This window comes from Protopterus annectens, chromosome 5.part0, assembly GCF_019279795.1.
Source record: "Protopterus annectens isolate FY-2018-M chromosome 5.part0, PAN1.0, whole genome shotgun sequence".
In the NCBI taxonomy this organism is placed as follows: domain Eukaryota; kingdom Metazoa; phylum Chordata; order Ceratodontiformes; family Protopteridae; genus Protopterus; species Protopterus annectens.
This window is the reverse complement of record NC_056735.1, coordinates 1,673,963,642-1,673,985,066: the sequence shown is the minus strand read 5'-3', so window position 1 is coordinate 1,673,985,066 and position 21,425 is coordinate 1,673,963,642. Positions and strand designations below refer to the sequence as shown.

The following is a 21,425-nucleotide window of genomic DNA, read 5'->3' as shown; positions in this document are numbered from 1 at the left end:
TCTGTTGCCTGAGTTATTGTGCTAAAGATTTGTGTGTTCTGGAGTTATCAAAAACAGTTGCTTAACAGCAGTCTTTCTAAACCCATGCATATTATCGAGGTAATCCTTTATTTTCTGTTTAGCATTCTGCAATTGCACCTCCTCTTGTTCTGTGAGACTCCCCCTATTCTGCAGTATGTTAACCTTTTTCAGTCCCTCTGAATAATTCTTGCTACTTCTTAACAATATATTTTTATTTCCACCCTATTTTAAACTCAACTTTAATTTTATCCCAGTCCTAGCTATATTTTCAAAAGAAATTTCTGTTTTCTCTAATAACTCCAAATAATTTCTACTATCCATTCCTTAACTTCCTCTCTTTTCAACAGATAGGTGGGAATTGCATACCTCTCAACCACTTGGCGCAAGAAATCTGAACGAAGCCTGACATACTGGGGGGACAAAGGCTCAAAATGGGGCAGATTTTAAATATTGCTCTTATAAACATGGAAAGAAGATAGATTGAAAGAATTTGTCTTGGCTTGCATTTTTCTGAAGAATATAAAGTCTGAGACTCCAATGCATGTCATTATTTAGTGACTTCAGTTTTCAGATCATCCCAGTGATTTGCGAGAAAACTGTAGATTTTGAGAAACAGACCAAAAATATGAGACAAAAATCTGGAAAGTTGAGCGGTATGGTAGGAATGCACTAGTGTCTCATTTTTATTTTAGTTATTGCCACATGATATGAAATGGCTGTTGGATGCATATTAAAACTTTCAATTAAATGCACATGTTTCTTTGAAATATAAGTTCTGTGTAGCTTAGCCCAGATTTTGTATCTTATAGAATAATGTGTAAATTCACTCTGAACTCCTACTACTGAATTCACATCTTCTATGTCAAATATTTTCATAAATTTCTTCAAAGATCTACCGCCGTTTGTTATATTTTTTCTTCTGGCCCTCCCAGATGCATCTTCCCTCTTGCAAATCAAGTTCCAGTCCCCACCTGTAAGTAATATTCCCTGCTGAAAGCTGATTTTCTCCCAGAATTTTCTTGAGCTCCATTATAGCAGTTTTAGGTGGAATGTAAATGCATGCCTATCATTATTGTAGCTCCTCTTACAATTAATAAGTACTCCTCTTTTCCTTTGTCCCAGCTATTCCATTAAATAACTGTCCTAAAAACTGTTCTTTATCAAATTCACATGCTCAGTTCTTTCCAAATGCATTTATTGTAGCATAACTAATTGCACACTACATTTTTTAATGTAGGTTCACTACTCTTTCTTTTTTGTATATGGAAAGACATGAATTGTACTGGCAGGTGCTATTGAATACAACTAATCCCCCTGGTATTATTGATGGAATTTCTGTACAAAGTTTTAGTTAATAGAAAAATCTAGGCTTTAGTCTTTAAATAGTATACTTTGTAACTGTATTTTATGAATTGTGTACATTTCTATTGTTTCATTTATATTAGGCTACATTATGATTTATTATTATATTGTCGTTGTTTTAAATTTTATAAAGTAAAGATAAAAGTGAAACAACCCATGGCAGAGCAAAGGCATAAAAACGTTTATTGTGAGCGCTTTCACAACCATCAGTGCCGCTTCATCAGACAGTCGAATTAAAGTATATGTTGATAAATAAGCAGTAGATGGCAGTGTAGGGTTTGATTATTTAAAGTTATGTTGAAGCGAGAACACATTTCATCTGATGAAGTCTATAGTGATTTAAGTGGATGAAAGCACTTATTCAATAAAATTATATTGCTACTTTTAGGCATCTGTTTTTTTAGTATGCATCTGTGAGACCATTTAAATTTAAGGATAACAGAAAGTGACTGTCATTATGTTGAAAAGCTATTCCCACCTTTTATGTGTAACAGCTTTTTTAAGTGTCTAGTTCCAGCTTTTGTGTTACATGCATGCATTAATTCCAGTTGATCATTTATGCAGTTGTTTCTTGTCATATCCATTTCAGCATGTCGCATCTTACAGAACTTTTTATTTTATTGAAAGCCCACAAAAAAAACTCACTCCAAATACACTCCTAAAACCCATTAAATACTAATGCAGAAAATTATGTACATCTCCAGATATTTAAGGTTTACCCTCCTAATAGGAACAATTGTCTCAGACTCTCAGCCACACTCATGGACTTGGATTAACCTAGAATTAAGGTTATCCATGCTAAGGGATATAGTACAGCCTTTGTTTGTACTAAATGCTGTCTGTTTTTGCCTTGTATTTATTACTCTAACAGACTGGGAAAACACTTAAATGCTTTCAGAAAACATAATATCCTAGCCATTGAAAGAAAGAAATATTCTGTTTTTATTCTTTGTCAGATTGTCTCCATGAAGACATGAGAACTAGATACACAACTGCTTCTACAAGTGGTCATGTGTTTGCTAGGGGAAAACTTTTTATTTTATTCAGTGTTCTTTTTTATTTGCTTTCTCTTAAAACTTGTTACTAGATCAAACCAAAGATCTTACTCCAGTCATTCCCCTATGCAAGAGTGAGAAAAAGCACAACTTTTCTTGTATCATGCTCTTTTGACCTGGTATTTCTTCTTTTATTTTTTTATTTTTTTTTAACTTTGCAGTACCTATATTTCTTAAAACTGAACAAGAAGAAAGAAGGAATCAAAAATGCAGGGGTACCTGCTACTTTAGTATATCCATTACACTTGAAAATAACTGAGAAAGTTTTTTATAGTATGCAGATTATATAATGCATTGTAAAAATACTGCTGTTACAAACAAAAGTTTGTTTTACTTAAAAGCTCCTTACTTCCTCTTCCCCCTCCTAAATGTTCTTTCAAACATTAATAACATGAAGTAGAGCATATGCGCTAGACTCCCCTAAAAGTTTAACAAAGTTGAAAAAGTCCAATACATTCTGTCATGTTTTACAAATATAATAAATCCTTTGTAATCCCACATTTATTTGTCCATTTTTGAGTTGCTGGTTTTATAGCTCCCGATTCCTGTCTCTGCTTCATTTTCAACATTCTGTCGGTTCTTCTAGTCAACTTTTGTGCTTTTTTTCTCTCACTCCAGCATTTTCTGATGAAACATTGGAAAAGGTTTCACTGGGACAGTCTTTCTGAGGGCTTTATTATCAGAATAACAAGAAGCAGAATCTCCTTCTGTTTCATGTGTGACTTCTTGTTGGATGAACTTCTGAATGTCCTCCTTAGCATGTTCTGCATTAAAAAGTGATTTTGTCCCTCTAGGAAAGAATATTCTAAAAATAGATGGGCACAGCAGTTTAAACCTCATGCCTGTTTCTCAACATTCCCTGATAAGTGGAATACATTTACTCCTCTTCTGCCTGGTGTACAGTGAGCAATCATTTTCCACAAACACTGCCTCCCACTTCTAGTACTTTGTCCTTCTGCCACAGTTATGTCAGAAGCATCTCCTTCTGCGGGTAGGATTGTGCCTTTGCCATTAAAGGTCTAGGTTGCTTTCTCAAGGCCGGGTTTGGAGCATACACACGATGTGCCCTTTCATTTAAGTTCTGCTGTGGAATACCAGTCCAGTTGCCTATTTGTGCTTTCATACGATTAATAGTCTGTTCTTTACAACTTCTCTGGAACAGCAGAAAATCTAATGTTTTCCCTATTTGCTCTGTCCTCTAATTCTATTATTTTTGAAACATCTCTTCTGGAGCAATCTCATATTCAGCCAGCCTTTTCTTCATTTCAGCCTCTGCATTTTGTAGTTTTATCACTTCATCTGAATATCTGTTTAAAGCTTCTTCCATGTTTTCCAACCTTTTGTTATTTGAATTGATATACTCCTTCAGTGATGTTCATCGTACATACAGCTGCAGTCGTAACAGATGGGTTTTCCTGCCGTCAGGCGGGTCCTCGGTCGGCCGAATTCCAAAGTCTAGGTCCGGCGTCTGATGTTGTCACTTCTTCCCTGACGTTAGTGCGACAGGGGTATAAAAGAACCAGCCGACGCCATTTTGTTCAGTCTTTCTTGCCGCGCGGTGCCCGAAGCAGAAGCAGTTCGCAAGTGCTGGTCGGCCAGCTCCTGAGATTACGAATATTTTTCAACCGAAGTCTTCTTGAAAGCTAAGTACCCCGTTGGGGAAACTTTTCTTGCCTCAGACCGATGTCAGACAAAGTTAATAATTGCATTTCATGTGGGAAGCAAATACTGCATAAGGATTTCCATTCCCTCTGCATTCCTTGCTTAGGCCCAGACCACAACGTCTCGGCCTGTCGTTTTTGTGCTACATTCAACAGACGCACTATTAAGTGTCAGGCGGAGTTCGCCCAACACTATTTTGGCAAAAATTTTAATTACATTATGTCGTCGGATAATCTGACTCCAGTTTTGAGTAAAAGACGCAAAGATAAGGACCGACATACGAGGTCCGCGACTTCTGCCGACTACTGGTGCTCCGGTTTTCAGTGAGGCGCCTACGCAGCCCCTGACTACCGATGACACTTCATTAGCGGTGTCTTCTGTGCCGAGGTCGCAGGCTCTTCGGCCCACACCCCGACTACAGATACCGAAGCCACTCTTGGCGGGGAAACTCAGAGTTTAGACAGGCCTGCCACCTCTCAAGGTGTCTTCCGGCCTTCTTCTTTTTCCATTAAGGCTTTCACTAAATCTAAAGCAGCCATGTAGTCTAAAAGACAAGCTTCACAGGGCCCCTCTCAAGGCCCCATGCCTAAAAAGCAGATGCTCAAAATGGCTGAGGATTTGATTACTCTTATCAGGGGTTCTCAACCCCCCTCGGACAAAAGGCCCAGAGTGGAGGAAGAATACCCTTCCTCGGACCAGGCCTCCATTACTTCAGAACATTCTGAAGACCAGGAACATTCATACTCCCCTTTTGAAGATTCTGATGCAGGGGAGTCCATTCCCTCTGTCTCCCCCCTTGAGGACTACTCTTTTGGGGAAACCTTGCATACCTTGAGGGAACACTTCCACTGGGAAGGCCAAGATTACTCAGACTCCAAGAAAAGGCTCAGGGATTTCCTCTTGCTCCCTCAGCACAGGCCTCTGGCTATCCCTCCTGTCTTAGACAAACTAGATGATGTGTATTCAGAGGCCAGCCTTAACCCAGATTCTTTACCTCCAGCTCCAGTCAAGCCTGACAGGTATTACCGGGTTCCTGATTCACACCAATTCCTATACAAAAGCCATGTGGCTGACCCAGAAACTATTTCACAGGGTCCCAAGGTAATTAAGGCCTCCACTGCCAAAAATCCATTACCTTCAGAGAGAGATTCCAGAGCTTTAGAAAGGTGGGAGGAAAAGGTATACACCTCGGCCACCTTAACCATGAGGGCATTAAACTGTGTCAGTTCCATATGTTAAAGTATCAACAGTTTTTGTTATCTCAGTTGAAAAGCAAAATGTCACAACCTGAACAACCAGACTTGAAGGAGTTGCAGGTTTTGTTGCATAGTGCAGAGCAAGTGGGTAAACATACCTTGCAGTGTGGTTTTGATGCTTTAGAGGCTTCATGTAGAGCTGCTGTTACAGGATCAGTCATATGTAGACATGCTTGGCTCAAAGAGCAAACCTTACCAGATCATGTCAAAGCTAAACTACTAGATGCACCTCTTCAAAAAGATGTATTGTTTGGTGTTAAAGCTGAGGAGGTATTAAAGAAAATGGAGGAAAAGGCTAAATCAATGCAAACAGTGAAAGATTTCCTACAGGTACAACCTCCACGTTTCAGTAGAAATTGGCCTTCAAAAAATTGATCCTTTCCAGCCACAGACAGACCTCAAAGAGGTAGATACAGGCGCCCGAGGGGTAGAGGGCAATCTCAAGGATCATTTAGAGGCAGACAATGGCAAGCACCTACATCAAGAGGTGGTGAGGATAGTTCACAGCCATTCAGAAAGCAGAACCAATGACTTTCCCCTTTGCATGCCAAGCAAGGATCAATTGGCAGCACCTTTAGGCGGAAAGCTGGCGTTATTTTCGAAAAATTGGCATATTGTCACAAAAGACAAATGGCTCCTGGACATTATAGACAGAGGCTACAGATTCCACTTTCACACCCTTCCAAAAATGAGGCGCATGCCAAACCTGCCACACAAACAAAGGGCAGAGGCACAAAAACAAATTTCAGATCTCATGGACATGAAAGCTATTCAAGAGGCACCTGTACAAGAACAGGGTCAAGGTTTTTATTCCAGACTATTCCTGGTACCAAGGAAGGGCAAAGATTGGAGACCTATTTTGGACCTATCCATCCTAAACACATATTAACTTGTACCAAAATTCAAGATGCTCACATTACAGCAGCTTCTTCCCATGCTGGGCAAGGAGTCTTGGCTGGTAACATTGGACCTCAAGGAGGCATACCTGCATGTCCCAATCAGACAAGATTGCAGAAGATACCTCAGATTTCTTGCAGGTTCAACCCATTATCAATTCTCTGCATTGCCCTTTGGCTTATCTATTGCGCCCAGAGTGTTCACGAAATGCCTGGCATCAGTAATTGCCTTCTGCAGACTTCAAGGGATAAAAATATACCCATATTTGGACGACTGCCTGATCCAAGCGGACAGCAAACACATACTTCTGAAATGTCTGGCGTTTCTAATAATGTTGTTAAATTCTCTGGGATATACACAGTCTACAAAAAGAAATCAAGAACAATACCCTCTCAAACAATTTTCCTGGGTGCCAGCTTGAATACAAACACCCAGATGCCCTACCTCACGCCAGAGAAACAAGGGCAACTTACTCATTACTTCAGAAAACTGGCAACCTTCACCAGGCTGACTGCAAGGAAAATCCTGCAGGCTCAGGGATTCATGGCATCTTGCATCCTGCTAATCCCATGTGCAAAGCTGCATATGAGGAAACTTCAATGGTACCTAAAAAACTTATGGTCTCAACACAGCCACAGTTTGGAAACAATTATACCACTGATTCCATGTCTTCAAAAGGAATTTCTGTGGTGGGCTCAAGCATGCCAAAGAAACATAGGTCTCCCATTCTGCAAGCCTCAAGCAAATCAAGTCATCACAACAGACGCCTCGGACTACGCCTGGGGGGGCGCACATGACAGATCGGTACATTCAGGGCAAATGGTCCCAAAAAGAAAAGCACCTACACATCAATCAAAAGGAAATGCTAGCAGTTATAAATGCTATTATGGCTTTCAAAGACCTACTGCATCCAAGCCAGCTACTGATAAGGACAGACAACACCACAGTGATGTGGTACATAAACAGGGAGGAACCCATTCATACCCCCTATGCAGGCTAGCCATGTCTCTTTGGAACATGGCTCTGGAATTACAAATCCAACTTCAAGCACAGTTCCTGCCAGGCAAGGAAAACACTCTGGCAGACAACCTAAGCAGAAATATGACAGATCCACACGAATGGAAGTTGCATCCTCAAGTTTGTACAAAGATAATTCAAGCATGGGGAAGGCCAGGCATAGATCTCTTTGCCACCCACATAAATTACCAATTGAAAAAATTCTGCTCAAGGACCTTTCATCCACAGGCCTGGAAAGTGGACGCACTCTTTCAGTTGGACAACAATGACAGTTTATGCCTTTCCACCTCTTCCTCTGCTGCCCAATGTTCTATTAAAAGCCAGAGCAGACAGACCAAAGATGATTCTCATTGCTCCAGACTGGCCAAGACAACACTGGTACCCACTCCTGAGGACCCTGACGCATTCCCCACCATGGATCCTGCCTCTAATGCCTCTTCTACTGACTCAGCACAACTTCAAAACTCTTCACAGTCAGCTGAAAACACTCAATCTAGCCGCATGGCGGATTCCTTAAATTCACAACAGACCCTACTCTCCAAGGAGGTGCAGGATGTCATTTTGGAGGCCAGAAGGCCTTCTACTAGAAAAGCCTACTCCGCAAAATGGAAACGGTTTTGTGCCTGGAATCAGAAAAAGGGTCAGAATCCTGAAATACTGAATTTACCTCAAATATTACAGTACCTAGCTGAGATGCTAAGCAGTGGACTTTCATTCTCCTCCATCAAAATCCATGCCTCAGCCATTTCTGCAGAATCATACAAGTAAAAAACAAGTGGTATCAGGCAAAGTACTTCCCAAGAAAAAATGCAAAATACTGTAGTAGACAAAGGAAGCACTCCACGGCTGGCACAACACGAACAATTTATTGGTTTAACAAATAAACTGGTTGGCGCTTTCACGTTCAAATAAAACGTTTCTTCAGATGAGGTCTGAAGAAACGTTTTATTTGAATGTGAAAGCGCCAACCAGTTTATTTGTTAAACCAATAAAGTGTTCGTGTTGTGCCAGCCGTGGAGTGCTTCCTTTGTATCATTTCTGCAGAATACAACACTGATCCTCCTTTATTCTCTCACCCTCTCTTAAGACAGTTCCTCAGAGGGGCTAAGAATATAAAACCCCCAAGGAAGCAACCAGTACTTGGGACCTCAATTTCATTCTAGAAAAACTGACCCTGCCTCCTTTGGAGCCAACTGCTTCAACAGAACTGCAATATTTGTCATGGAAAACAGCCTTCCTTCTGGCTATTACCTCAGCACGCAGGATTTTGGAACTACAAGCCCTCATGGCTGTGCAGCCTTTCATCATTTTCCATCAGGACAGAGTTTCCTTACGAACCAACCCTTCTTTTATGCCAAAGGTAGTATCCAGGGTAGCCTTGAATCAGGCTATCCACTTACCTACCTTTTACCCTAATCCACAAAACAAAGGGGAGAGACTACTACATTCCTTGGACATTCACAGACAGCTCCGTTATTATTTGGACAGAACAAAGCCTTTCAGAAAATCAGAGCAACTCTTTGTGTCCTATGCTACAGGTGCTCAAGGGAAGCCTATTTCCAAACAGACAATCTCAAAATGGATAGCCCACTGCATTCGCTTTTGTTACACTTTTCATGGTAAAACTGTACCTACAGGCATCAGATCTCACTCCACAAGAGCCACAGCTACCTCTGCAGCTTTCCTCAGGGGGGTTCCTACCAAAGATGTTTTGGAAGCAGCCACTTGGGAGTTCTGTACATTCAACAAGCACTATCACCTACCATTATACTCCAAATCTAGAGCGGGCTTTGCCACTGCAGTCTTGCAGGGCATCCTGGCTCCTCCTAGTTCCACTTAGTGCCTACCACCCCTTTTTTAGCTTTGGGATTCTACCCATCTGTTATGACTGCAGCTGTATGCACGATGAACATAGTACAGTTTTGTACCTACCATAAATGTAGATGTTCGAGTACTAATACAGCTGCAGTCTAGGTTTCCCTCCTTCCTTCCCCTCTTGGGACGGGCCTAATGGCTAACACCTCCTCATACAACATGATTGGGATATTCTTTTATGGTGTATTTGCTTGCAACTACTGTTTTTTGATTTTATTGCATTGCATTATTGCATAAATTTATGTTTTGCCTTCCTTCTGGGGGCACCTGACATCTGGGGCAAGAAAAACTGAAGAAAATGGCGTCGGCTGGTTCTTTTATACCCCTGTCGCACTGGCGTCAGGGAAGAAGCAACGACATCCGACACCGGACCTAGACTTTGGAATTCGGCCGACCGAGGACCCGCCTGACGTCAGGAAAACCCATCTGTTATGACTGCAGCTGTATTAGCGCTCGAACATCTACATTTATGGTAGGTACAAAACTGTACTTTTCCTTTAATCAACTCTGAGTACATTTGACCTATTTTTTTTCTAGGTTACTGGAAGTCATGTCTTGCACAAAAGCCGGGGTTTGCACTGCTTTTTGCTGAACAGCTGCATGTTCTTCCCAGTCAGTGTTTTTCCTCTCCTTTTATGATTGATTTTCTTTCCTGTTCTCTGAATTTGCTGTCGTCCAGGCAATAGACTTACTTGCCAGTTACTGAAATTTACCCAACTGTGAGTTTACTGTCTGTCTTTTCCGAGTTTCTGTTTTCACACTAGAAGAGCTGAAATTAAGCTGTTACTCAATGTGCAGCCATCTTGGAAGTCCCATGGTGTCTCATTTTAATCCAGTTCAACTTCTCTCCCACCCATTTCAAATTGCCATTTGCATCTTCTGGTTCTCGGACTGACTTCGACTAAGAACTTGCCTGTCTGTTCCACATTACCTTCCCTAAGTGTGGAATGCTTTTAGATTATTATTTTTCCATTCCATAATATTTGGTCTGTATAATTGAAAGTCAGTGAGCTAGATATTAAGTAAATCAGACAGAATGAGGGAATTGTGGAAGCCCACTGTTCCGCATTGAACAGAAGAGTCTCCGCTTTGTGATTTTTGATTGGCTCGTATGCCAGTATTTGACCAGACTGTTGTATTGACAAGAACTGGCTGTTCCACATTGAGCAGAAGAGGCTTTGGTTTGCAATTTTTGATTGGCTCATACACAGACATAAGAACCAATCAAAAATCACAAAGTGGCTCGCAAGCAACCAGAAACTACACTTATCTGCTATCTGCTAATCCCTGGAGGTGCTGGTTAACTGAGATTTTACTGTGTGATAAATGTTGACTTAATATTGTTCTGATACAGGATTCAATGTAGAGCCAAAAGAGAGTATCTGAGTTAAAGGACTTGAGAAGGAAGGTTTGCATAAGAAAGAGTTCTGGCACCCACAGTATAGTGTCTTTTTATAGCACCTGCAAGATTTTTTTCATGATTAATAGATCTCGTAAGTTTCACACCCTCAGTTTAGGACATAGCCTGTTTTGTGATTTGACAAGCATAGATTTGAGGAACTTATCTAAATGGATGACAGAAAAGGTGTTTCCTCCTTGGTAGATTTAGCAAATGGTTAAAAATGGATTGTAGAGTAACTTCAATCCTGTTCTTTGAATTTCAGGATTCGAGTATGCCAAAATGTCTAATTTTTCCTTCTGGCTCTAGTTTCATAATCAAACTTGCAATCAAAATGAATCTTAATATATATTTTTTTCAGATTGTGCAAGTGTTCTTTGTAATGGAACATTCAAGTTCCATACTGGCTAATTTAACCTTTGAGGTTTGTATTTGCTGTCTGTTGTGCTGCTGAGCCTGCAAGACTGTTAATTCCCCTTTGTATTTGGGGTAATCCTGGTAATTGAGGATAGATTGCTACAGTATGTAACATGCCTTGAACAGGTTAGCAATGTCATCTATCTGCTTAGAATTCTCTTTTGTATTAACACCATACTTCTTAACTGTCCAGAATTTTGCCTCATATTTTTAGTCAGTTTCTCATAAATTTGTTTTCTGGCACATCATTGAGGACCAAAGTCAGAAAATGACACACATGAATTTCAAACTTCATATCCTTCAGAAATTTCATGCTAATGCAAAACCTGTTCTGTCAATTTCTAAGTTTGTAAGAGCAGTATTTAAATGTGTCCCTGTTTTTGGGCCTTTGTCACCCTATTGTTTGTGCCTTGTCCAGATTTCTTGCTCTGAGGTTGAGAGGTATGAGTAACACTCGCCCTTCTTTCAATGCCATTATTTTTAGGAACGAATACTTGACCAGCCATACCTGAAAAATTAAATGAACCATTTTCACTTCATCCGTACTTATGTGAGCAGTTTAGACTGTAGAATCTGTTCGTCCCTCCCCTTCCCTCTTATTGAGGTACTAGAAGTATTTGACTCAGCTAGGCGTGTCGGCTGTTTAGACTAAGTTTTTCATAGCATACAGAACTTAAAATTTCCATTGCATTTAGTGGCTCTTCTATTTCCAGCTGCACTAGCAAAGACAGCATTTCTAAGCTCTATGATTGTAGCTTAGTGTCATTTCTTACAAATGTACCATTTACTGCTTTATTTCTGCTTCTCAAATGTGTTTATGGGCAGGAAGTCTAGTCAGAGTGTTCTCTTTCACTATGCTGCCGGATGTAGTATTAGAAGTTGTTTTGAATCTTTTAGCATATTTTTCTAACATGTCAAACATTACATACTGGATGCCAACGCTCCTACTTCCTACCCACATACACACTTACATGAAGCAAAACATCTTGAATCTACCATGCAACTTTATTTCACTTGGATTAGTATGTGTTTCTATCAGTTGTTTAATAATGTAGTGTAAAAATTGCATTATTTCTTAAAGTGTAAGAAAGCGTATCCATAATGAAAAGCTTGGCAAGCTCTAGAGATACCAGCTGTTAGGTAGCTGGCATGTTACACTGTAGTTTGTATCAGTCATGTGTGCTGATATTCCCATAACCGATTGTTTGCTGGAAAAAATTAAATTCCAAGTGGTAAAGCAGTGCATATACCAAGGACCTGTTAAGACGTGTCCTTGTAGATAAACTGCTAAAGTAAGAATTGTATCTATTTTAGTTTCTTACATTACTGCTAAATTGTTTGAGCAGTGTAATGCAGGAAACTCAAAATGTTGTGTTTTTACAGCTGCTTAAGGAATTTATTCTTTGCTTTTTTTAATTTTAGGGTCATAATGATGAAGTTTTTGTTTTGGAGGCGCATCCGTTTGATTCAAGAATCATGTTGTCTGCTGGTCATGATGGAAATGTATTTTTATGGGACATCACAAAAGGCACCAATATCCGTCAATATTTTAATATGGTAAATTGTATGAATTAAACTTTGTGTATTAGAAAGTTTCTAAAATATAAGACTGTGTGAAACAGCTTTTCTTCTGTTATGGTTCATATTATACAACTTAATGTTTATCTTGTCTTTTATATTAACTCTTAATGAAAAGCATTTACAGAACAAATTTTCAGTCATGAATACTTTTTTCTGTTCTTAATGATAGATGTGAATGCTTCAGGCATCAGAATATGGCAGCAAGTCATCTTAGAGCTTTAGACGTAGCTTAAAGACACTGCAACACCTGGCTGTTTTTTTGTATGCAGAACTTTAAAAAAAATTTTCATGTTAAGTTTGTTTTTATAAATTGTAGAACTTTGTTTTCAGTTTTTAACCAACTCAGGAGACAGTTTAAAAAACATTTAAAAGTTGTATGACCCTTTCAAACAGTTTTGTTATGCAAAGCTTTCACTACTATTTTTTTTTTTACATCTCTGTTTTGGCTCATCAGCTGCTTCTAGGGCTTCTTCTTGTTCATAAGGTCTGATGAACCCTCTTTAGCCACTCCAGACTAAACCCAATTCATGTTCAGTGCTGGTAAGGAAGTTAGACACTTGGGGCCAGCATCATACTGTTGCAGTGGATTTTTTCTCTTGTATTCCATCCCAAGTGCACACCCAGTAACATTCCATGGGTTGGGTGTGCAGTGGACATTAGTTTTGGACTGCATGTCTCTACTGCAAGGAGCTGATGCCGGCAAGACTGCCCTATTCTTCCACAGGCAACACCATGTGGTTGCTTCCTTGGTCTCCACCTAGGAAATTCAACTGCACAAATGCACCCAGAACATATGCAACCCCCCACACCACCTCCTCAGAATGGGCATACCCTTTCTTCCTGTGTCTGCACCATCAAATGTCTGAGTGCTGCTCAGTTTGATTACGTGGAATGTAGTCGGGTTTCATCTCTGTCATGAGCACAAAGCCTAACATAATTAGTACATCAGCTTAATTCTGTCCTTTCATGGATATATGGGTTTTTGGGATGTAGCTGTTAGCTTTACATACTTTGTATTGCCTTGGCTGGATTGATGAACTGTTTTATTATCACTTATCTTTTTTAAATCATTCTAATGTTCTGATGATCTGTTCTTGTACTGGTGTGCTCTGCTGATTTATTTATTTATTTATTTTTTTTATGGCTGTGACTTCAACCTGTAAAAATGGTAGCATTTTGAGCCCCTCTTGTGGACCTGATAGGATGAAGATCCTGCTAGACAAACGCCAAGTTGACATTAATTGTTCTGTATAAAGGTTTTTACTGAAAATATTCTAAGGATATTGTCTGACCAAATTATTTCCTTGCGTCGCTTTTTTTTCTGTCAGTGGCATTCCCTACATTTTCTACCTGTTGAGAAAGTTATCAAGTTGGAAGCTGTAATTTCTGTTGGTTTTGGTGCTCTGTGCCACATTTGAACCTGTTGGAATTTACTTATTTTGGATTTGTCTTCAGCTCTACTGACGCTGACCGTGTCAGAGCCTGCACCACCATTTTTATTTCTTTTCTAAAGCCTGCTAGATACCCAAACATCTCATTGACCATTGCTGTGGCTTTACATTTGTCCACTGTATGGCTTTTTTCAGTTGAACCATTTTGTTACTTTTCCCTTGAAGTTTGGCTTTTGACTGGCAATGTATTCAGCTCTCAAAAGTGAAATGACTGCAGTCTTAAGTTATTGTATCTGAATGAGTATTTGTGCTTTACATTTCAGCTGAGTGAATATCTACTGTTTTGCATCTTACTATGGCTAGTTTGACTGTTTTGTGTTGGGATCGCATTTTTGCATTATATTTTGATGCATTTTTTTCTATTCAGCCTGCATTTTGCATTATTTTTATTATGTTTCATTTTATTTTTGTCTAAAAGATTAATTTTGCCCATAGCTGGTTTGCATTATCACTTGCACTGTGTCATTATTTTTAAGTTTTGTTTATTTAGGTTCATATGTTTCTGACCAGGTGCCATTCATACAGGTTTGCGCATTTGTGTGACTTAAGTTTCCTATTTCAGTTATACTTTACTACTCTCAGGGCTTTTTTTTTGCCCTCCACTTACGTGTTCTGTCTATGATTCCATCTCTGCTTGGTATGTGTTACATCTGAATGGCAAGTAAATAAGATAGTAAAATGGAGACACAGAAGGATGGGATGTTGTCTAGCATTCATACTGATGGAAGAAATGTCCTAGTGTCATGTCAAATGTTGCAAATGTTTTTCTTTATTTATATATGTTGTGGGTGTGTGTGTGTGTGTGTGTGTGTGTGTGTGTGTGTGTGTGTGTGTGTGTGTGTGTGTGTATATGTATGTATGTGTATATATATATATATATATATATGTATATACATAGAGCTCAAAGCAATGCAATTTTGTTTAGCTCTGCACTGAGGTGCTGGTCTAAATGACACTAAAGTTTACTTTGACTTTCCCACAATCCTGTAACATTTAACAATGTATATCACATATCTTAAGTAACCCTTTCTGAATTCTAAATTGGTGTGTGTGTGTGTGTGTGTGTATGTGTGTGTGTGTGTGTGTGTGTGTGTGTGTATATATATATATATATATATATATATATATATATATTTATATATATATATATATATGTGTTCATAGGTATTTACTAGGCCAACGACCTCATGCATCCCAAATCTCTGACAATTTCTGATACTCTTGATAAGTGTAAACATGGGCCTGGGAGATGAACCATTTATAGGTAACCTGTGTCAATTAGAGACATAGGTGTCAAACCTGGGATTGAATTTTTGGTTTCCTATCCAGTTGTCCAAGTTGCACATAAGTTGAGTTAGGGAGGAACTCTGCTTCACATGGATGGGGCGCCTGTTCCATAGACGAGGTAGTCTCTCGGATACATACCCATCTCTCCAGCAAGTGTCTTATTTATATTGCAGGCAAGGTTTAAGTCTTTAGAATTGATAATTCTGGTGCTGTTTGTTTTGTGGATATGCAAGAGGTCCATCAGAGTGTGGTCTGACAATGCCCTGTATGCCAAGCATAGATCTCCCTTCAAAAGCCTGTATGAGACAGAATGCAGGGATAGGGCCTTGAGACGGTTTGCATAGGACATTTTTCTTATGCTGTGTATTCTTTTAGTGAGGAACCTCTGTGGACGTTCCAGTTGTTGGATATGTCTGGTTAGGTATATACCAAAGGGGGCATTGTACTCAATGATAGTTTAATGAATGTTGAATACAGTGGGATAATGACTTCCTTGGACTTAAATGCCTTATCTTTGTTTATAAGTTGCACAACATAGAATGATTTCCTCACCACTGTAAACATGTGATGATCAAAGGCTAGATAACTATCTGTGTGTCCCTAAGTCCCTGACTATTGGGTCAACTCTAAGGGGTGTGTTGTCAATATGATAGTTACCAGGGATGGATGACTTCCCAAAAGATACTGTTATACATTTCTTGGCATTTAATTTTAGTCCATGGCTCTGACACCAGTTGTTTGTCTTTGTCAGCCCCTCCTGGAGAACATTTGTGTCGGTGTGAGATTCAGTGACAGCTCCTAATTTGCAATCATCTGCAAATTTAGTCAGCCAGAGACCACTTACATTGACGTTGACTTCTGATAAGTAAATACCAAAAAGGAATGGTCGAAGGACTGATCCCTGAGATGCTCCACTTATGACTGGCCTCTCTGTAGAGGTGGACTCCCCTATTCTAACTTCCTGGGTTCTGTCTGTGAGTTAGTTTGCTATCCACTGGGTGACATCTGGGTTTTTTACCTAACCTCTTGAGTTTGTCAACAATGCTTAAGTGGGGTATTGTCAAATGCCTTGGCTGGTTCAAGGTAGTGTGAACAATTTTGCCCTTATCCATTGCTTTGGTGACTTTCTCAAAGAAGTCTACCACGTTGAGTAGGCATGATCTGCCATTGACGAAACCAAACTGGGTTGGGTCAGGTGTCTGGAGATTTACTATGTCTGTATTGATCATTTCCATGATAATTCTTTCCATGGATTTACATACAAGATTAGTGAGACTTATGGGTCTGTAGATGGCCCACCTTTGTGCAGAGGGATGACTGTTGCCTTTCTCCATTCATGAGGCATGAAGCCTGTTTGGAGGCTATAGTTAAATAGTAATTCCAGAGGCCCTGATAGGTCATGTTTCATGGTATTTAAAAGGCATCCTGGGATACTATCTGGCCTAGTGATGCAGTGGTCTTAGAGAGAGCATTAAGGACATGTTCCCTAGTGATAGTAGGGAGAGTTATATTTGATGATTGGGAAGGTTGAGGGGAGAGAGGGGTAAAGTTGGAGCTGAATTAATCAGCAAGGAGGTTTGTTATATCTAATGGCTCAGTGTAGGTGGCTCCATTTGCAATGAGCTCTGCACACAATTGTGTATTGCCTTTGAGTATGTAGACACAGCTAAAGAATGCTTTGTGGTTGTCCTTGGCTGGGAGGACAAACTTACCTCAAATTTGGCTTTGGTACACTTTATTTGTCCTCTGAGTTTTGTTTATTTTGATGTCAGTGCTTTTAATCTTTCTGGGTGTCACACAGGATTTATATATATAAAATGTGTGTGTGCATGTGCACCTTAAACCTCCTGTAATGCAGGCCCATATGTTGTATGCATATTGGCCCATTAAGGACATCAAGTGTCTCAGCTACTTGACTTGTGAATGTCCATGACTTTTTATTTATTTTTCTTTACTTTTTAAGCCTTTATGGTTACATTAAGGCCAATAAAGCCAAACACCACTAGCTGTGGACATGCATGTTTCAGCCTTCTTATTGATCTCATCAGCACAGCATAAGTTGATAGTTTGACGATACTTCAGAAACATAGGATATTTAAACCCAGCTGCTATGTTGATGAGGTCAATAAAAAGACCAAAACATGCATGTCTATAGCTAGTGAGGTTTGGCTTTATTGACTTGATTTTAACCATAAAGTGAAAAAAAAGCCATGTAGCTGAAGCACTTGTCTCCATTTCAAGACACGTAATGAATCACACACAAAAAAAACTTGAGCTTGGCTTTTTGAGTTTTTACTGAATAGTTTCTCTCTCTGACCTTCGTATTGTTTGGCTGAGATATTTTACAGGCACCTTAGTCTTTATGGACCGATGACCAAACTGCAGGCTCAGGGCCATTATGCCTCAAAAACAAGTGCTTAGAATGGCTGAAGACCTTAATACCTTAATTAGGGAAAGCCAGCCTTCCCCCTCCAACAGACCTAGAATTGATTTTCTTTCTGATTCCTCTGATATTTCTGCTCCTTCTGATTATCAGGATTTGCCCTTATATACTTGAGGATTCTGATGCAGAGGATTCCATTCCCTCTGCTTCCCATCCAGAAGATTTTTCTTTCGGTGAAACCTTGCATACTCTTAGGGAGCATTTCCGCTGGCAATGCCAGTATTACTCTGACTCCAAAAAGAGGCTTAGGGAATTTTTACTCTTTCCTCAACAGAGGCCTTTAGCTATCCCTCCTGTCCTGGACATTGTAGATGATGCCTACTTGGAATCTAGCCTGGCCCCAGACACTTTACATTTAGCCAGGATTACTCTGAATCCAAAAAGAGACTTAGAAAATTCTTACTCCTGCACCAACACAGGCCTTTAGCTATCCCTCCTGCTCTGAACTTTGTAGATGATGCTTTCTTGGAATCTAGCCTTACCCCAGACAATTTGCCTCCAGCTCCTAGAAAACCTGATAGGTACTACAGAGTACCTGACTTTTTCAAGTTCCTCTTCAAGAATCCTTCTGCCGATCCAGAGACCACTTCCCAAGGACCAAAAGGCATTAACGCTACTGCTGCCAAAAATCCTGCCCCTTCTGATAGAGATTCTAGAGCCTTAGATGGGGTAAGAAGGTATACACTTCTGCTACTTTGACCATTAGGGCTTTAAATTGCCAGTTTCAAGCATCAGCAGCATATTATGAGACTACTTAAACAGATAATTATGATGATTCCTGACTGTGCTGAACACACAATTGCAAGATTTAATGCATTCTGCAGAACAAGTTGGTAAAAATACTTTGCAATGTGATTTTGATGCTTCAGAAGCATCTTGCAGGGCTGCTGTCACTGGGTCTGTACTTAAAAGGCATGCTTGGCTTAAGGAGCAAAGCTTTCCAGATAATGTTAAAACAAAATTACTGGATGTTCCCTTAAACCAAGACCGCCTTTTTGGCAACAAAGCAGAAGTCGTCCTCAAAAGGATGGAGGAAAAAGCTAAATCTATGTAAACTGTTAAAGATTTCCTACAAGTACAGCCTCCCAGATTCAGTAGACATTGTCCTTCAAAGAACTGGTCCTTTCCAGTCCCTTCCAGGCCTTCTCAGTCCAAACCCAGGAACAGCAGACCACCTAGGCTACAGTCTCAGGCTATGCACAGATTTAAGCAGTGGGGGGCTCCCACTTCCATAGCAGGGAGTAGTAAGCCACCCCCCTACGGAAAAATGGCACAGTGACTTAGCATTAACCCTTCCCAAGCCCTGCTCAGCTACCTGCTCCCTTAGGAGGAAAGCTTGCCCTGCATGCAAAAAAAAGGGAACTCATTACCCAGGACAAATGGGTTTTGAACATAGTTTCCCAAGGATACAGATTTCACTTTCACACACTACCAAGCCAAATGGTTGGCCAGACCTACCCCCAAATCAATGGGCGAAGGCCCAACAGCAGGATGTTCTTCATGTTTCACTGTTGCAGTCATTACATTTGGGTTATCTGCCTGCAGGTAGCCCTCAGCCGGCCTGAATATCAAAGTCTTGGATCCCTGCGTCGGATGCTGTCCCTTCTTCCATGATGTCAGGGGTATAAAACATGTAGCCGACGCCATTACATCAGTCTTTCTTGCTGTGCGGTGCCCGAAGCAGAAGCAGTTCGCAAGTGCCGGTCAGCCGACTCCTGAAATTTTCGTTTTCGAGTTTCAGAACCGAAGTCTTCAAAAAAGCTAAGTACCCCGTTGGGATCCTTTTTCTTGCTCTAAACCGTTGTCAGTAAAAGTTAACAATTGTATTACCTGTGGAAAGCCAATAACTCATAAATATTTTAATTCGTACTGCATTCCTTGCTTAGGCCTAGACCACAATGTCCCTCCCTGTTGGTTTTGTGCCTTATTCAACCTCCGAACTATTCTTAGTTGGTTTATTTTTGCTGCAAATTATTTTGGTACTCTGTTTAACTACTCAGAAATGGCTTTGGTAAGCCATCCGACTACCGACATTCTGAAAAAACTTAAGGATAAAGACAGAGACAGACCACATAGGTCCATAGCTGCCGATGACGCTTCCGTTAAGCTAGTCCCCAGTTTGCCAGTACTCAGTGAGGTACTTTCGCAGCCCTTGATACCCATTACTTCAGATTCGCAGGCCTCTACTAAGACCCATTTGGAGTCCGGTATGCTGCGAGATGCTTTTTCGACCATGGAACCTGTGGCTGTCTCTACCTTGGATGGGTCTGGAGCCGCTCTGCAGGCACTGGCTTCTGAGGTTGTATTCAGGCCTACTGACTTGCATTTCAAAGTGACACCATCTTCTTCTTCAAGGCCTAAAATTTGACCCACGCCTAGAAAACAGACGTCTAAATCGCATGGTCAGGCCCATATGCCTAAAAAACAAGAATGGCTGAAGACCTTATTACTTTAATTAGGGGAAGCCAGCCATCACCCTTTAAGAGATTTAGAACTGATTTTCCTTCTGATTCTTCTGATCAGGATTCTGAAATTTGTTTCTTCTGATTACCAGGATTTGCCCTTATCTACCTATGAGGAGTCTGATGTAGAGGACTCTTTTCCCGCTGCTTCCCCTCGAGAAGATTTTTCTTTTGAGGAAACCTTGCACATTCTTAGGGAGCATTTCCACTGGGAAATCCAGGATTACTCTGACTCCAAAAAGAGGCTTAGGGAATTCTTACTCCTTCCTCAACACAGGCCTTTAAGTATCCATCCTGTCCTGGACATTGTAAATGATGCCTTCTTGGAATCTAGCCTGGCCCCAGACATTTTACCCCCAGCTCCCAGGAAACCTGACCGGTATTAGAGTACCTGACTGTCACAAGTTCCTCTTACAGAATCCTACTGCGCACCCAGAGACCATTTCCCAAGGACCTAAAGGCATTAAGGCTACTACTGCCAAAAGACCTACCCCCTCTGATAGAGATTCCAGGGCCTTGGACAGATGGGGTAGGAAGGTATGCACTTCTGCTACTTTGGCCATTAGGGCCTTAAACTGCCAGTTTCATATGTTAAAGTATCAGCAGCATATTATGGGACTACTTAAACAGAACTTGATGTTGATTCCTGAATGTGCTGAAAATAAAGATTTACAGGATTTAATGCATTTTGCTGAACAAGTTGGTAAAGCCTCCCTGATTTAGTAGGCATTGGCCTTCTAATAATTGGTAATTTCCTGTCTCATCCAGGCCTTCTCAGTCCAAACCCAAGAACAGCAGACCGCCTAGGCTCAGTCTCAAGGTATTCACAGGCCTAAGCAGTGAGGGGCTCCCACTTCCAAAGCTGGAAGTAGCAAGACACCCCCCCATGGAAAAATGTCACAATGACTTAACCTTAAATCTTCCAAGCCCTGCTCAACTGCCTGCTCCCTTAGCGGGAAAGATCGCCCGCCATGCAAAAAACTGGGAACTCATTACCCAGGACAAATGAGTTTTAAATATAGTTTTTCAAGGATGCAGATTCCACTTCCACACCTTACCAACCCTAAACGGTTGGCCAGACCTACCCCCAAATCAGTGGGCAAAGGCTCAACAGCAGGTCCTCTCTCTCCTAAATTTCAGGGCTGTTCAACCTGTCCCAGCAGAAGAAAGGGGACAAGGTTTTTGCTTGACTTTTCCTGGTACCCAGAAAAGACAGCTCCTGGTATTATCCCATTTTCCT

At 40.6% G+C, this 21,425-nt stretch overlaps 1 protein-coding gene across 1 annotated transcript in view; it reads left to right on the top strand.

The window, feature by feature from the left end:
• BRWD1 (bromodomain and WD repeat domain containing 1) overlaps positions 1-21,425 on the top strand; it is a gene marked incomplete in the record, with an annotated part of 4,378,631 nt that overhangs the window by 1,607,207 nt on the left and 2,749,999 nt on the right. Inside the window, 1 exon segment of the mRNA XM_044071461.1 lies at positions 12,384-12,518. Within this exon segment, the coding sequence (XP_043927396.1) occupies positions 12,384-12,518 (135 nt within the window).